The 16,659-nt window shown below is 45.4% G+C and overlaps 1 protein-coding gene across 7 annotated transcripts in view; it reads right to left on the reverse strand.

The window, feature by feature from the left end:
* The window catches only part of dop1a (DOP1 leucine zipper like protein A), a 431,858-nt gene that overhangs the window by 363,355 nt on the left and 51,844 nt on the right, over positions 1-16,659 (reverse strand). For 6 of the 7 annotated variants that reach the window (XM_072502754.1, XM_072502737.1, XM_072502731.1 and 3 more), the window contains exon 3: positions 10,101-10,282. In XM_072502754.1, the coding sequence (XP_072358855.1) occupies positions 10,101-10,282 (182 nt within the window). Of the gene's footprint in view, positions 1-7,268; positions 7,362-10,100; positions 10,283-16,659 lie in introns of all 7 variants that reach the window. The other variant, XM_072502761.1, reaches the window with a different exon arrangement.

Genomic DNA, 16,659 nt, shown 5'->3' on the forward strand with positions numbered 1-16,659 from the left:
ATCTTCTGATCATCTTGTATGTCTCAATTAAGTCACCTCTTAACCTTCTTCTCTCTAACGAAAATAGCCTCAAGTCCCTCAGCCTTTCCTCATCAGATCGTCCCTCCATACCAGGCACAATTCTGGTAAATCTCCTCTGCACCCTTTCCAATGCTTCCACATCCTTCCTATAATGCGGCGACCAGAATTGCACGCAATACTCCACATGCGGCCACACCAGAGTTTTGTACAGCTGCAACATGACCTCATGGCTCCGAAACTCAATCCCTCTAACAATAAAAGCTAACACACCGTACGCCTTCTTAACAACCCTCTCAACCTGGGTGGCAACTTTCAGGGATCTATGTACATGGACACCGAGATCTCTCTCCTCATCCACACTACCAAGAATCTTACCATGAGCCCAGTACTCGGTCTTCCTGTTATTCCTTCCAAAATGAATCACCTCACACTTTTCTGCATTAAACTCCATTTGCCACCTCTCAGCCTAGCGCTGCAGCTTATCTATGTCCCTCTGTAACTTGTAAAGATGCAGGCAGGTTGTTTCCACTGGCGGGTGAAAGCAGAACTAGGGGGCATAGCCTCAAAATAAGGGGAAGTAGATTTAGGACCGAGTTTAGGAGGAACTTCTTCACCCAAAGGGTTGTAAATCTATGGAATTCCTTGCCCAGTCAAGCAGTAGAGGCTCCTTCATTAAATGTTTTTAAGATAAAGATAGATAGTTTTTTGAAGAATAAAGGGATTAAGGGTTATGGTGTTCGGGCCGGAAAGTGGAGCTGAGTCCACAAAAGATCAGCCATGATCTCATTGAATGGTGGAGCAGGCTCGAGGGGCCAGATGGCCTACTCCTGCTCCTAGTTCTTATGTTCTTATGTAACATCCTTCCGCACTGTCCACAACTCCACCGACTTTAGTGTCATCTGCAAATTTACTCACCCATCCTTCTATGCCCTCCTCCAGGTCATTAATAAAAATGACAAACAGCAGTGGCCCCAAAACAGATCACTAGTAACTGGACTCCGGTCTGAACATTTCCCATCAACCGCCACCCTTTGTCTTCTTCCAGCTAGCCAATTTCTGATCCAAACTGCTAAATCACCCTGAATCCCATGCCTCCGTATTTTCTGCAATAGCCTACCGTGGGAAACCTTATCAAACGCTTTACTGAAATCCATATACACCACATCAACTGCTTTACCCTCATCCACCTGTTTGGTCACCTTCTCAAAGAACGCAATAAGGTGTGAGGCACGACCTACCCTCACAAAACCGTGTTGACTATCTCTAATCAAATTATTCCTTTCCAGATGACTATACATCCTATCTCTTATAAACCTTTCCAAGATTTTGCCCTCAACAGAAGCAAGACTCACTGGTCTATAGTTACCGGGGGTGTCTCTACTCCTCTTCTTGAACAAGGGGACAACATTTGCTATCCTCCAGTCTTCTGGCACTATTCCTGTAGCCAAAGGCTCAGCAATCTCCTCCCTAGCTTCCCAGATTGCAACCCAGATTCCTGGGTTGCAACAATTACAGAAGAAAAGGATGCTGATTGGTTGGCAATTCAGTTTAACCAATGCATAACCATGGAGATATTAACTGGAAACTATAGCCTCCCAAGATCCCTGGTAATTCAAAAAAGGTGTAATACTTGAACATAATCCCTGCTCTAAGGCAGTAATTTTCAAAGTCAGGGTCACAACCCGCGGGTGGGTCGCAGGTGGGTGTCGGGAGGGTCGCCAGGCCATGCATTGTGGCATTCCCAAAGGATTAAAGGCCGCAACTGGCTTTTAAAAATGCAGGCTGCGACCGGCTTTCAGAATGTCAGTCGCGCCGCGCATGCGTGCCCGCTCATCAGTACACAAGTCCGGAGTCCAGATTTTTAAAATCGATGCAGTCTTCCTGTCTGAAGCGACGGCAAAGGGCAGGTCACGCGCCCTGAACACTAACACCACGTGCTCTGGGCGCGATTGCGATTCCTCCATTTTCTTAGCAGCAAGCAAGCAACAGGACTGAAAAATTTGAAAGGATCGTTTCATAATTAGGAAGAGAGGGCCAGTGACCCTAACAGGCCAGGATCTCACAACTAAACCTGGAGAGTGGCTCAGGAGAATCCACAGCAGGACAAAGCAGTGCTGGTGGAAGCTCCAGGGCCTATGGTGAACAGCCCATTAAGAAGCTGAAATCAGGAACAAAGCAGTATAAAGATGATTTTTTTTAAGGTATAACATAGAAAATACAGCACAGAACAGGCCCTTCGGCCCACGATGTTGTGCTGAACCTTTGTCCTAGATTAATCATAGATTGTCATTGAATTTACAGTGCAGAAGGAGGCCATTCGGCCCTTTGAGTCTGCACCGGCTCTTGTAAAGAGCACCCTACCCAAACTCAACACCTCCACCCAACACCAAGGGCAATTTTGGACACTAAGGGCAATTTATAATGGCCAATCCACCTAACCTGCACATCTTTGGACTGTGGGAGGAAACCGGAGCACCCGGAGGAAACCCACGCAGACACAGGATGTGCAGACTCCGCACAGACAGTGACCCAAGCCGGAATCGAACCTGGGACCCTGGAGCTGTGAAGCAATTGTGCTATCCACAATGCTACCGTGCTGCCCTTAAGAACAAATAAATCTACACTATATCATTTTACCGTAATCCATGTACCTATCCAATAGCTGCTTGAAGGTCCCTAATGTTTCCGACTCAACTACTTCCACAGGCAGTGCATTCCATGCCCCCACTACTCTCTGGGTAAAGAACCTACCTCTGACATCCCTCCTATATCTTCCACCTTTCACCTTAAATTTATGTCCCCTTGTAATGGTTTGTTCCAACCGGGGAAAAAGTCTCTGACTGTCTACTCTATCTATTCCCCTGATCATCTTATAAACCTCTATCAAGTCGCCCCTCATCCTTCTCCGTTCTAATGAGAAAAGGCCTAGCACCCTCAACCTTTCCTCGTAAGACCTACTCTCCATTCCAGGCAACATCCTGGTAAATCTCCTTTGCACCTTTTCCAAAGCTTCCACATCCTTCCTAAAATGAGGCGACCAGAACTGCACACAGTACTCCAAATGTGGCCTTACCAAAGTTTTGTACTGCTGCATCATCACCTCACGGCTCTTAAATTCAATCCCTCTGTTAATGAACGCGAGCACACCATAGGCCTTCTTCACAGCTCTATCCACTTGAGTGGCAATTTTCAAAGATGTATGAACATAGACCCCAAGATCTCTCTGCTCCTCCACATTGCCAAGAACTCTACCGTTAACCCTGTATTCCGCATTCATATTTGTCCTTCCAAAATGGGCAACCTCACACTTTTCAGGGTTAAACTCCATCTGCCACTTCTCAGCCCAGCTCTGCATCCTATCTATGTCTGTTTGCAGCCGACAACAGCCCTCCTTACTATCCACAACTCCACCAATCTTCGTATCGTCTGCAAATGTACTGACCCACCCTTCAACTCCCTCATCCAAGTCATTAATGAAAATCACAAACAGCAGAGGACCCAGAACAGATCCCTGCGGTACACCACTGGTAACTGGGATCCAGGATGAATATTTGCCATCCACCACCACTCTCTGACTTCAATCGGTTAGCCAGTTCGTTATCCAACTGGCCAAATTTCCCACTATCCCATGCCTCCTTACTTTCTGCAGAAGCCTACCATGGGGAACCTTATCAAATGCCTTACTAAAATCCATGTACACTACATCCACTGCTTTACCTTCATCCACATGCTTGGTCACCGCCTCAAAGAATTCAATAAGACTTGTAAGGCAAGACCTACCCCATACAAATCCGTGCTGATATCCCTAATCAAGCAGTGTCTTTCCAGATGCTCAGAAATCCTATCCTTCAGTACCCTTTCCATTACTTTGCCTACCACCGAAGTAAGACTAACTGGCCTGTAATTCCCAGGGTTATCCCTAGTCCCTTTTTTGAACAGGGGCACGACATTCACCGCTCTCCAATCCCCTGGTACCATCCCTGTTGACAGTGAGGACGAAAAGATCATTGCCAACGGCTCTGCAATTTCATCTCTTGCTTCCCATAGAATCCTTGGATATATCCCATCAGGCCCGGGGGACTTGTCTATCCTCAAGTTTCTCAAAATGCCCAACACATCTTCCTTCCTAACAAGTATTTCCTCGAGCTTACCAATCTGTTTCACACTGTCCTCTCCAACAATATGGCCCCTCTCATTTGTAAATACAGAAGAAAAGTACTCGTTCAAGACTTCTCCTATCACTTCAGACTCAATACACAATCTCCCGCTACTGTCCTTGATCGGACCTACCCTCGCTCTAGTCATTCTCATATTTCTCACATATGTGTAAAGGACCTTGGGGTTTTCCTTGATCCTACCCGCTAAAGATTGTCATGCCCTCTCTTAGCTCTCCTAATCCCTTTCTTCAGTTCCCTCCTGGCTATCTTGTATCCCTCCAATGCCCTGTCTGAACCTTGTTTCCTCAGCCTTACATAAGTCTCCTTTTTCCTCTTAAGACATTCAACCTCTCTTGTCAACCATGGTTCCCTCACTCGACCATCTCTTCCCTGCCTGACAGGGACATACATATCAAGGACACGTAGTACCTGTTCCTTGAACAAGTTCCACATTTCACTTGTGTCCTTCCCTGACAGCCTATGTTCCCAACTTATGCACTTCAATTCTTGTCTGACAACATCGTATTTACCCTTCCCCCAATTGTAAACCTTGCCCTGTTGCACGTACCTATCCCTCTCCATTACTAAAGTGAAAGTCACAGAATTGTGGTCACTATCTCCAAAATGCTCCCCCACTAACAAATCTATCACTTGCCCTGGTTCATTACCAAGTACTAAATCCAATATTGCCCCTCCTCTGGTCGGGCAATCTACATACTGTGTTAGAAAAGCTTCCTGGACACACTGCACAAACACCACCCCATCCAAACTATTTGATCTAAAGAGTTTCCACTCAATATTTGGGAAGTTGAAGTCACCCATGACTACTACCCTGTGACGTCTGCACCTTTCCAAAATCTGTTTCCAAATCTGTTCCTCCACATCTCTGCTACTATTGGGGGGGCCTATAGAAAACTCCTAACAAGGTGACTGCTCCTTTCCTATTTCTGACTTCAACCCATACTACCTCAGTGGGGTGATACTCCTCGAACTGCCTTTCTGCAGCTGTTATACTATCTCTAATTAACAATGCCCCCCCCCCCCACCTCTTTTACCACCCTCCCTAATCTTATTGAAACATCTATAACCAGGGACCTCCAACAACCATTTCTGCCCCTCTTCTATCCAAGTTTCCATGATGGCCACCACATCGTAGTCCCAAGTACCGATCCATGCCTTAAGTACACCCACCTTATTCCTGATGCTTCTTGCGTTGAAGTATACACACTTCAATCCATCTCCGTGCCTGCAAGTACTCTCCTTTGTCAGTGTTCCCTTCCCCACTGCCTCATTACACGCTTTGGCGTCCGGAATATCGGCTACCTTAATTGCTGGACTACAAATCCGGTTCCCATTCCCCTGCCAAATTAGTTTAAACCCTCCCGAAGAGTACTAGAAAACCTCCCTCCCAGGATATTGGTGCCCCTCTGGTTCAGATGCAACCCGTCCTGCTTGTACAGGTCCCACCTTCCCCAGAATGCGCTCCAATTATCCAAATACCTGAAGCCCTCCCTCCTACACCATTCCTGCGGCCACGTGTTCAGCTGCACTCTCTCCCTATTCCTAGCTTCTCTATCACGTGGCACCGGTAACAAACCAGAGATGACAACTCTGTCTGACCTGGCTTTTAACTTTCAGCCTAACTCCCTAAACTTGTTTATTACCTCCACACCCCTTTTCCTACCTATGTCGTTGGTACCAATGTGCACCACGACTTCTGGCTGCTCACCCTCCCCCTTAAGGATCCCTGTCCCTGGCACCCGGGAGGCAACATACCTTCCGGGAGTCTCGCTCGCGACCACAGAATCTCCTATCTATTCCCCTAACCATTGAATCTCCTACAACTATTGTTTTTCTATTCTCCCCCACTTCCCTTCGGAGCCCCAGAGCCAGACTCAGTGCCAGAGACCTGGCCGCTAGAGCCTTCCCCCGGTAGGTTATCCCCCCCAACAGCATCCAAAACGGTACACTTGTTTTGAAGGGGAACAGCCACGAGGGATCCCTGCACTGTCTGCCTGTTTGTTTTTTTCCCCCTGACTGTAATCCAGCTATTCTTGTCCTGTACCTTGGGTGTGGTTACCTCCCTGTAACTCTTCTCAATCACCCCCTCTGCCTCCCGGATGATCCGAAGTTCATCCAGCTTCAGCTCCAGTTCCCTAACACGGTCTTTGAGGAGCTGAAGTTGGGTGCACTTCCCGCAGGTATAGTCAGCGGGGACACCAGTGGTAGCCCTCACCACCCACATCCTACAGGAGGAGCATGCAACTGGCCTAGCCTCCATCCCCTCTTACCTGACAGAATATAGCTGCCCTGTGGACCAACTAGATCTCCGCCCTCCGACTCTGCTCCCAGTCAGCTACACTTTCTGTAAACTCCTGGCTCTCTTCTCACTCTTTGCGGAAATGTCGGAAACAAAATGAAAGGAGCACGTTACTCTCTCCTCACCTAACTCACTCGGTCACCAAACTCTTACTATAGCACTCAAATGCACCAAATTCAGCACTCCCTCGGTCACCAAACTCTTACTATAGCACTCAAATGCACCAAATTCAGCACTCTGTGCAAACAAAGTCTGCACTGTAGGGGATCACTTTTATACTGTGAATCTAGCCTCTGAAAACTGGCCTAATCCAATTAACTAATTAACAAGCTCCAGCTGCAAGTACCTACAAGTAGAAGCTTTGTTTAAAGCTGATTGAAAATTCACCTTCTTCTAAACCAAACAGCAACTTTTAAGTTAATTAACTAAATAAAAGAAAGACTAAACTTTAGATAAAAATGAAGCCTTATACTCCCTCGGTCACCAAACTCTTACTATAGCACTCAAATGCACCAAATTCAGCACTCTGTGCTTTATTAATTGTGCCAATGCAAATCAGGATGCGAAGCCCATGTGCGTTATATGGAGGGAAGTGCTGGCAAATGTAAGTTTAAAACCCTCAAAACTTCAAAGGCATGGCGAGTTTGAGGAAAAAAACCTCGATTTTTTTTCAAAGGATACAGTGAGAACGTAAATCATCAGCTGGTGTCTTCAGCAGAAATGTTACATTAAATGACAAAGTACAATTAGACTCTTACATGGTAGCTTACCGTGTAGCTAAAGAGAAAATGCCCCACACTGTAGGAGGGAGATTAATTCTCCCTACAGCAATAGACATAGTACAGTCTTCGATGAGAGGTTAGCTGAAAAAGCAAAATGCATCCCACTTAGTGATAACACAGCGGCTCGGCAAATTGTGATATTGCTGAGAATTTAGAAGCCCAGCTTATTTCTCGTTTGAAATCAGCACAGGAGTTCTCAATACAACTGGATGAAAGTACAGACATTTCAGATTGTGCACCCTTGTTGGTTTATGTTAGATATGTTTGGCACAGTGAATTTGTTGAGGATTTGCTGTGCTGCTTGACATTACCAACCTCCAGGACTGGCGCCAAAATTTTTGAAGCACTGAATAGTTATGTGGTTGGAAAGTGCGGGCTCAACTGGGTTAATTGCAGAGGAATCACAAGCGATGGAGCAGCCAACATGACTGGGAAAAACAGCTGAGTTATAATAAGGATTAAGGAGGCAGCTAGTCAGGACATTGTTTGGAATCATTGTTTTATTCACCGTGAGGCATTGGCATTCCATCCGATCTTGAAGTGTGTTGAAAGGAGTTGTGAATATCATTAAACACAGCGCACTCAATACCAGACCTTTTGAGATTTTTGTGTAACGATATGGGGGCCGAGCACACACATTTATTGTTCCACACAGAAGTACATTGGCTGTCAAGGGGTCGGGTGCTCGTCAGAGTTTACAAACTGAGGTATCAAATCCTTGCTTTCCTCCTTGAGAAATTGTCTCCTCTGGCTGATTCGTTTGCTGAGGAATCTTGGATGCTAGCTATGTCTTACCTTGCAGACATCTTTTCAATTCTAACTAAACTGAACCTTAAATTGCAAAGGAAGGTGATGTTTGCTTTGGGCACTACGAAGAAATCAATGTTTTCCAAAAGTCATTGAAGTTTGGCAATTGCGAGTGCAAAGCCAAAATGACTACATGCTCCCCACATTGTTACCACACATTGGAGAAAACTGTGTTAGTAAGGGAACTGACAATAGACTGGCAAGCCTTATTCAATCGCATTGGCTGCACTGATGAACATTTTTCATCGCTACTTTCCAGAGGAGAAGTTTCAGATTTTGAGAGAGAAGAGTTGGGTGAAAAATCCCTTAGAGTTTGAGACCCCAGAATCAATTCTTAAATTGCAGCCGACTCCAAATGAGGAGACTGAACTTCTGTAAATCACCTGTGACAGCACATTAAAAACATGCCACAAGCCCATGAGGCTGTCAGCATTCTGGAGTAGTGTCTCGGAGGAGTATCCGGAGCCGAGTAAAACAAGCATTTTGTTGCTTTTGCCCTTCACAGCGACCTAAATGTGTGAGGTTGGATTTTCCGTCCTCACAAAAATGAAGACAGTACAAAGGAACCGGCTGAACTCTGCACCTGATATGCGCATAGCCCTCTCCTCCTGTGAACCTGATTGGAGTGAGATCGTGAGGACCAAGGAGGCTCACCTGTCACATTAAAGGTAAGAGAAAATGGTGGGTTGCGAAGGACGGCCGGCGTGGGTCGCGAAGGCCGGTCGCCGCGGTCACGAAGGATGGCCAGTTGGTAAAAATGGGTCCTGGGCAAAAATGTTTGAAGAACACTGCTCTAAAGAAGAGTTATACAGACCTGAAGCATTAACTTTGTTCCTCTCTCCATAGATGCTGCCTGTTGAGTTTTTCCAGTGGGTTCAGTTTTTATTTCAGATTTCCAGCAACCGTAGTATTTTGCTTTTATTTTATTGAACATATTCCTTTTATTTACAGAAAACAGGTCCCTGTGCAGGGAACATATGTCACTTCTAGCAAGTGGAAACGTTACGAGCTTGACATTTCTTACATTTTTCACTACCAGGATGCTGCCATCAGTCCAAAAAGATATTGCTAAAGATAAAGCCTAGCACACAATTGTATAACAATTGTATATGAATTTCAGTACCGGGGATGCCAGGTACTGGCCCATGTCCCAAAAATGGGATGATCAAATCAAGAAGCATGGACCTGCAAGGCAGAGTACAAAACATACTCAACCGCCAGCATTCAAAAAACTGAAAACAAAACATGTACTGTTACATGTGATTTTGTGAACGGGCAGCATTTGCTGAGCAATCCTGATTGTGCTAACATCTCACAGCTACACTAATAATAATAATCTTTATTGTCACAAGTAGGCTTACATTAACACTGCAATGAAGTTACTGTGAAAAGCCCCTAGTCGCCACATTCCGACGCCTGTTCAGGTACACTGAGGGAGAATTCAGAATGTCCAAATTACCTAATAGCACGTCTTTCGGAACATAAAACATACAATGCAGAAGGAGGCCATTCAGCCCATCGAGTCTGCACCGACCCACTTAAGCCCTCACTTCCACCCTATCCCCGTAATGTGGGAGGAAACCGGATCACCCGGAGAAAACCCACGCAGACATGGGGAGAACGTGCAGACTCCGCACAAACAGTGGCCCAAGCTGGGAATCGAACCTGGTCGAACCTGCTAACCACTATGCTACCGTGCTGAAATCAAGCTCGTAACGTGGCTTGCTAGAAGCTTGAGATCCCTGTTGCTTTCTCTATGGCAACAACTTGGCCAATCAGACATGCCAACCAATCAGCACTCTTTTCTCCTGCACTATAAATTGCTGTGATTGTTTGAAATTGGTATTCTTGTGTTTGTTCTGACGAATGCAAGATGAAATACTTTGGCAACGTGTTTCTCTTTTCAGCAATTTCACGTTGGCACCCCATTGCCCATAATTGTTCATACAATTCTGGCTTTCAAACATACACCTCCTATGTTTTTTCTAAAACGTAACTTAACAAAGAGCTCACCTATACAAGAAGAGATCTTTGGCCAGCCTTTTGGAGCCAATGATCTTAAAGATGATTTCATAGGTTTCGAGTGCTTTTCGATGAACACCACTGGGCAGTGCTGGATGAAGACACTGGGCTAACCGCTTGCCAATAGTTAGCTTCTTTGGGACGACGTGGTACTTTGCATTGTTATGTAAAACCTGTAAAATACATAAAAATTGATAATCAGTTACAGAATATCATAGACCAAGACTGAAAGCTGGGCTCAGTTTTCAAAATCTGAATGATTAGGCGGAGTGCTGTTTCTCTGGTTGCGCATCCCACCAGGGAAAATTGCAACACAAAAAAATGTTTAAATTGAAACAAAACTGGGGTATTGGCAGTACAGAAGAGAATGGTGGTAATGGAGAAAGTGCCTTCAGGATCAGACACTTGCAGACACAAACAACTGGACAAATCAGCAATGATATAAAACTGGCACCAATGTGAACAAAGTTAAAATGAAAACCAGTTTGGCACGTATTAATGGGACAGGCAGCAGTTTTTTTTTTAAAGCAGTCAGTGTTTGGCTGCAATATCACCTTTTGTATAACTGTCTTAAAACAAGATATAATATACCCAATTAATTTCTTATTCACTAGCAAAAACTGAATTTCTGATTCAAGTATAGATTTTCCCCTCTTATTCTTAGCAAACCAAACATTTAAGTGTTCTGGAATCCATCCCCACATTGTCTTAAATGTATGGAAGTTTTAATCCTTTCTTCTTGATTTCAACAGATACATTCAAAATAAAATTCAAAAGGTTCAATGTGATGAGAACAAAAGTAAACTAAAAACTCTTCTCAACAAGGCCCTTCGATTGTACGCAGTGTGCAGGATTGAAATCAGGTCAAAGAAGCAAAGCAGGGGATGGCAGACTTAACAGTGTAGCAGAGACACTGTCCTGCAATTGCTGGAACCTGGAGTTCATGCCCAGGAATGAAGAGTTCCCCAAAATTGTCACTGTCAACTGTGAAATTAGTTTGTGGAATCCCAGCAAAGTTAAAAATTGCATACGCCTGCAGTACAAAATGTGATATTAATTAGCTTCTATCAGAAACAAGAATAATTTTGGCTGATGCATAATATCTACAGGGGTCTGTGATCTAGGATGCACTGTCAGGATAGTAACAATGTATTGTTCCTGCATCTTGATGAGCACTAAAATAAGGTATAGAACATAGAACGATACAGCGCAGTACAGGCCCTTCGGCCCACGATGTTGCACCGAAACAAAAGCCATCTAACCTACACTATGCCATTATCATCCATATGTTTATCCAATAAACTTTTAAATGCCCTCAATGTTGGCGAGTTCACTACTGTAGCAGGTAGGGCATTCCACGGCCTCACTACTCTTTGCGTAAAGAACCTACCTCTGACCTCTGTCCTATATCTATTACCCCTCAGTTTAAAGTTATGTCCCCTCGTGCCAGCCATTTCCATCCGCGGGAGAAGGCTCTCACTGTCCACCCTATCCAACCCCCTAATCATTTTGTATGCCTCTATTAAGTCGCCTCTTAACCTTCTTCTCTCCAACGAAAACAACCTCAAGTCCATCAGCCTTTCCTCATAAGATTTTCCCTCCATACCAGGCAACATCCTGGTAAATCTCCTCTGCACCCGCTCCAAAGCCTCCACGTCCTTCCTATAATGTGGTGACCAGAACTGTACGCAATACTCCAAATGCGGCCGTACCAGAGTTCTGTACAGCTGCAACATGACCTCCCGACTCCGGAACTCAATCCCTCTACCAATAAAGGCCAACACTCCATAGGCCTTCTTCACAACCCTATCAACCTGGGTGGCAACTTTCAGGGATCTATGTACATGGACACCTAGATCCCTCTGCTCATCCACACTTTCAAGAATTTTACCATTAGCCAAATATTCCGCATTCCTGTTATTCCTTCCAAAGTGAATCACCTCACGCTTCTCTACATTAAACTCCATTTGCCACCTCTCAGCCCAGCTCTGCAGCTTATCTATATCCCTCTGTGACCTGCTACATCCTTCCACACTATCGACAACACCACCGACTTTAGTATCGTCTGCAAATTTACTCACCCACCCTTCTGCGCCTTCCTCTAGGTCATTGATAAAAATGACAAACAGCAACGGCCCCAGAACAGATCCTTGTGGTACTCCACTTGTGACTGTACTCCCTTCTGAACATTTCCCATCAACCACCACCCTCTGTCTTCTTTCAGCTAGCCAATTTCTGATCCACATCTCTAAATCACCCTCAATCCCCAGCCTCCATATTTTCTGCAATAGCCTACCGTGGGGAACCTTATCAAACGCTTTGCTGAAATCCATATACACATCAACTGCTCTACCCTCATCTACCTGTTCAGTCACCTTCTCAAAGAACTCAATAAGGTTTGTGAGGCATGACCTACCCTTCACAAAGCCATGCTGACTATCCCTGATCATATTATTCCTATCTAGATGATTATAAATCTTGTCTCTTATAATCCCCTCCAAGACTTTACCCACTACAGACGTGAGGCTCACCGGTCTATAGTTGCCGGGGTTGTCTCTGCTCCCCTTTTTGAACAAAGGGACCACATTTGCTGTCCTCCAGCACTATTCCTGTAGCCAATGATGACATAAAAATCAAAGCCAAAGGTCCAGCAATCTCTTCCCTGGCCTCCCAGAGAATCCTAGGATAAATCCCATCAGGTCCCGGGGACTTATCTATTTTCAGCCTGTCCAGAATTGCCAACACCTCTTCCCTACGAACCTCAATGCCATCTATTCTATTAGCCTGGGGCTCAGCATTCTCCTCCACAACATTATCTTTTTCCTGAGTGAATACTGACAAAAAATATTAGAACATAGAACATAGAACAATACAGCGCAGTACAGGCCCTTCGGCCCACGATGTTGCACCGAAACAAAAGCCATTCATTTAGTATCTCGCCTATCTCTTCAGACTCCACACACAATTTCCCATCCCTGTCCTTGACTGGTCCTACTCTTTCCCTAGTCATTCGCTTATTCCTGACATACCTATAGAAAGCTTTTGGGTTTTCCTTGGTCCTTCCTGCCAAATACTTCTCATGTCCCCTCCTTGCTCGTCTTAGCTCTCTCTTTAGATCCTTCCTCGCTACCTTTTAACTATCCATCGCCCCAACTGAAACTTCACACCTCATCTTCACATAGGCCTCCTTCTTCCTCTTAACAAGAGATTCCACTTCCTTGGTAAACCACGGTTCCCTCGCTCGACGCCTTCCTCCCTGCCTGACCGGTACATACTTATCAAGAACACGCAGTAGCTGATCCTTGAACAAGCTCCACTTATCCAGTGTGCCCAACAATTGCAGCCTACTTCTCCAACCTATCCCCCCCAAGTCACGTCTAATGGCATCATAATTGCCCTTCCCCCAGCTATAACTCTTGCCCTGCGGTGTATACTTATCCCTTTCCATCATTAACGTAAACGTCACCGAATTGTGGTCACTGTCCCCAAAGTGCTCTCCTACCTCCAAATCCAACACCTGGCCTGGTTCATTACCCAAAACCAAATCCAACGTGGCCTCGCCTCTTGTTGGCCTGTCAACATATTGTTTCAGGAAACCCTCCTGCACACACTGTACAAAAAACGACCCATCTATTGTACTCGAACTATATCTTTTCCAGTCAATATTTGGAAAGTTAAAGTCTCCCATAATAACTACCCTGTTACTTTCGCTCTTATCCAGAATCATCTTCGCCATCCTTTCCTCTACATCCCTAGAACTATTAGGAGGCCTATAAAAAACTCCCAACAGGGTGACCTCTCCTTTCCTGTTTCTAACTTCAGCCCATACTACCTCGGAAGAAGAGTCCCCATCTAGCATCCTCTCCGTATTGTTCCTGCATCTTGATGAGCACTAAAATAAGGTATGTTTGGCCCCTTGTCCCGCACTGTAACCAATCACTGTTTATCGATGTACCATTTGTCAATGTTCTCTGTTGATTGTTCTTTTTGTCTACAATGTACGTACTGTGTACGTTCCCTCGGCCGCAGAAAAATACTTTTCACTGTACTTCGGTACATGTGACAATAAATCAAATCAATCAATCAATCATCCTTCTTAAATAGTGTTGAAAATGTAATGCATACTCCTCAGCAATCTGTATACTTGCGTATGATCGACAGCAGCTGAACAAAAAGGGAAAGACAATCACTTGTGATATTTCTTCCTGAGTTAGGGTATAGTAAATGAAGATCACTGTATTCTATGAAGTGTTGCTGTGTGCTCCTTTGCGACTAAACAACCTACATTGTGGTGAGGTAGGTTATTTTTTGCTCCCAGAGTTGCACGTCAAACATGAGTCACCCCTGCTCAGATGGAATCTCACATAAGCCCAAGCTGCCTCGCATAAACGCCAGCCTTGCCCTTTAGCACCGCCCTTTAGCCACTCGGCTTACTGGTTAATGTAAATCCAAAACAAGATTACAATTTGATAATCAATTTAATCATAACCTTAAATGTTCCAGTTTTGAAATTCGTAAGTCAATATTTCAGAATATGGGCCAGGGAACAGTTTTGAAATGGTCCCTTTTTAGATGCAATATGATCTTTGTGTACCTGCCTTAAAACAAAGTTTGCGATCTAATCACCCCTTTGCCGAAGCAGGAACCCACCCAAGGCCAATCGCCATACAATTAACAGAAGCGACCCCCTATCTAATGGCCTCCCGTGATCTAACTGCCTCCCCAGCAAGTGGTTACGTGGACACCAATTAGTACACTTTTTTAAAAACGTGAAGCTGGCAGAATGCTGCTGTGGGGATCTGAGAAAGTGAGTACCCATCTTCACTCCCGGGCAATGAGCCGGGGGCACTAGGGTTGCTACAGCAGTGCTCGGAGTGGGAGGGTTCTCTGTCGGGGTGGGCTGCCATCGGTGATGGTGGGGAGCCGGGGGGTTTTGGGGAAGGGGGGGGGGGGGGAAAGAGATGGGTGTCTCAGTGCGGATCTACCATGCCACCTCCTGGATCGTGTGTTCCCATTCCGGGGGCAACTCCACCACCAACCACCCAGAACTCTCACTGACTGTGGAGGCCTCTGGCCGCACGGCTGAAGGCTACTGCTAATTGGGAATTGGCAATCGTAATTAAGTGAGCACTTCACAGCACCCAAGTGGCTGCAGGTTGTGTGCGCTCGCTGCTCCTGTTGTTTGGCTGCAAAACTGCTTGAAGGCCTTAGTGCTTTGTTTGCTGGCTGCCTTTTCTACTCCTGAAGTCTGGAATGAAGCAAAGGAATGCTGTGAACAAGCCTACTACCAGTCTGAAGAAGGGGAAAGAGGTGCTTTCTCACTCCTCTGCTATGGTTTGAGTTACTGTGACTCAGGTACTGACAGTTCCTTTTTAAAAATTCTGCTGTAGAAGCTGCCATAGGGGAGAGGGAGGAGGAAGTCTTCTTGCTACTGCAAATACTTGGGGCTGTGCTTCTGCTTGTAGCTGCCCTTCTGCTTTCTTTGACTTGGAATGAGGCATGGGGAGGTTTTTGGCTGGCCTACCACAGGACTGAAGATGGAGGAGGGTTTGATCTCTCCGCTTGTTGATATCTTCACTGGACTATTTTGTTTATTGACTTTTGACTGTTACTGACTTATGTCTGGAACTGTGTGTTCTTGTTAATGAGACCAGATGCCGATACAGAAGAAGTGGAGGGATGGCGGCCTATTTCGACTGCAACTCGGAGGTTTTGTCGGGATGCCTATATGGGCTACTGGTGACTTTTTGTGTTAATGGCTATCTGCTGCTCCCGGTTTGGGAGCTGTGTAGTTTGCTGGTGGTTTTTGTTTCCCTTTTATATTGTTATTGGTTTTGTATAACTGGTCGAGAATTGTATGCTTGATATCATGTTATTGTTGTTTATTGTTTTTCGCCTAGCAGCTGTGTGCTCGTCAACTGTAGCTCCTCCAGCATCTGTGGCTTGGGGTTTGCGAATTTACCTGTGTTGAAGAGGAGGGAGTCTCTCTCTCTCTCTCTCCAGCCTTGCTCCGTGCCATCATTGGGCACCTTTCCACTTCTGTGGGGCTGCTGCTGAGGCAGGGGACTGGGGGGAGGGGGGGGGAAGGAGGAGGAGAGAGCAACGACTGGTTCGGGTGCTGGTGGCTTTGTTTTCTTATTGATCGTTCATTGGTTTTGTTTATGGTGTACATTAGTATTTTGATTGTACTATGGCCTGTTTTGTGGTTTCTGTGTTTGCTGTGCATATTGCCTTGACTTTTGTACGATGAACCTCTTCTTGGACTGAACTGTGCCCATTCCTTGGAGGGGAAGGATGTTTCCTCTCTCCCTTCCGCTATGCCCAAGGGGGTTAGGAGGTGTGGAGTTTATGCACTGGCTTAGATGCTAGTGGTTTCCTTTCTTGTTGATTGGTTATTGATTCTTTTGCCGATGGTGTACAGTGGGTATTTTCAGTGTAATGTTGTTTGCTCTATACTTTGTTATGGTTTTTGTATCATAGTACTGTTATTAAATTAAAATATACCCAAGTGGATTCCCGTGGGTAGGCGTGTGTGCCATGTAGCCTGTTG

The sequence above is a fragment of the Scyliorhinus torazame genome, chromosome 1, assembly GCF_047496885.1.
Source record: "Scyliorhinus torazame isolate Kashiwa2021f chromosome 1, sScyTor2.1, whole genome shotgun sequence".
In the NCBI taxonomy this organism is placed as follows: Eukaryota; Metazoa; Chordata; class Chondrichthyes; order Carcharhiniformes; family Scyliorhinidae; genus Scyliorhinus; species Scyliorhinus torazame.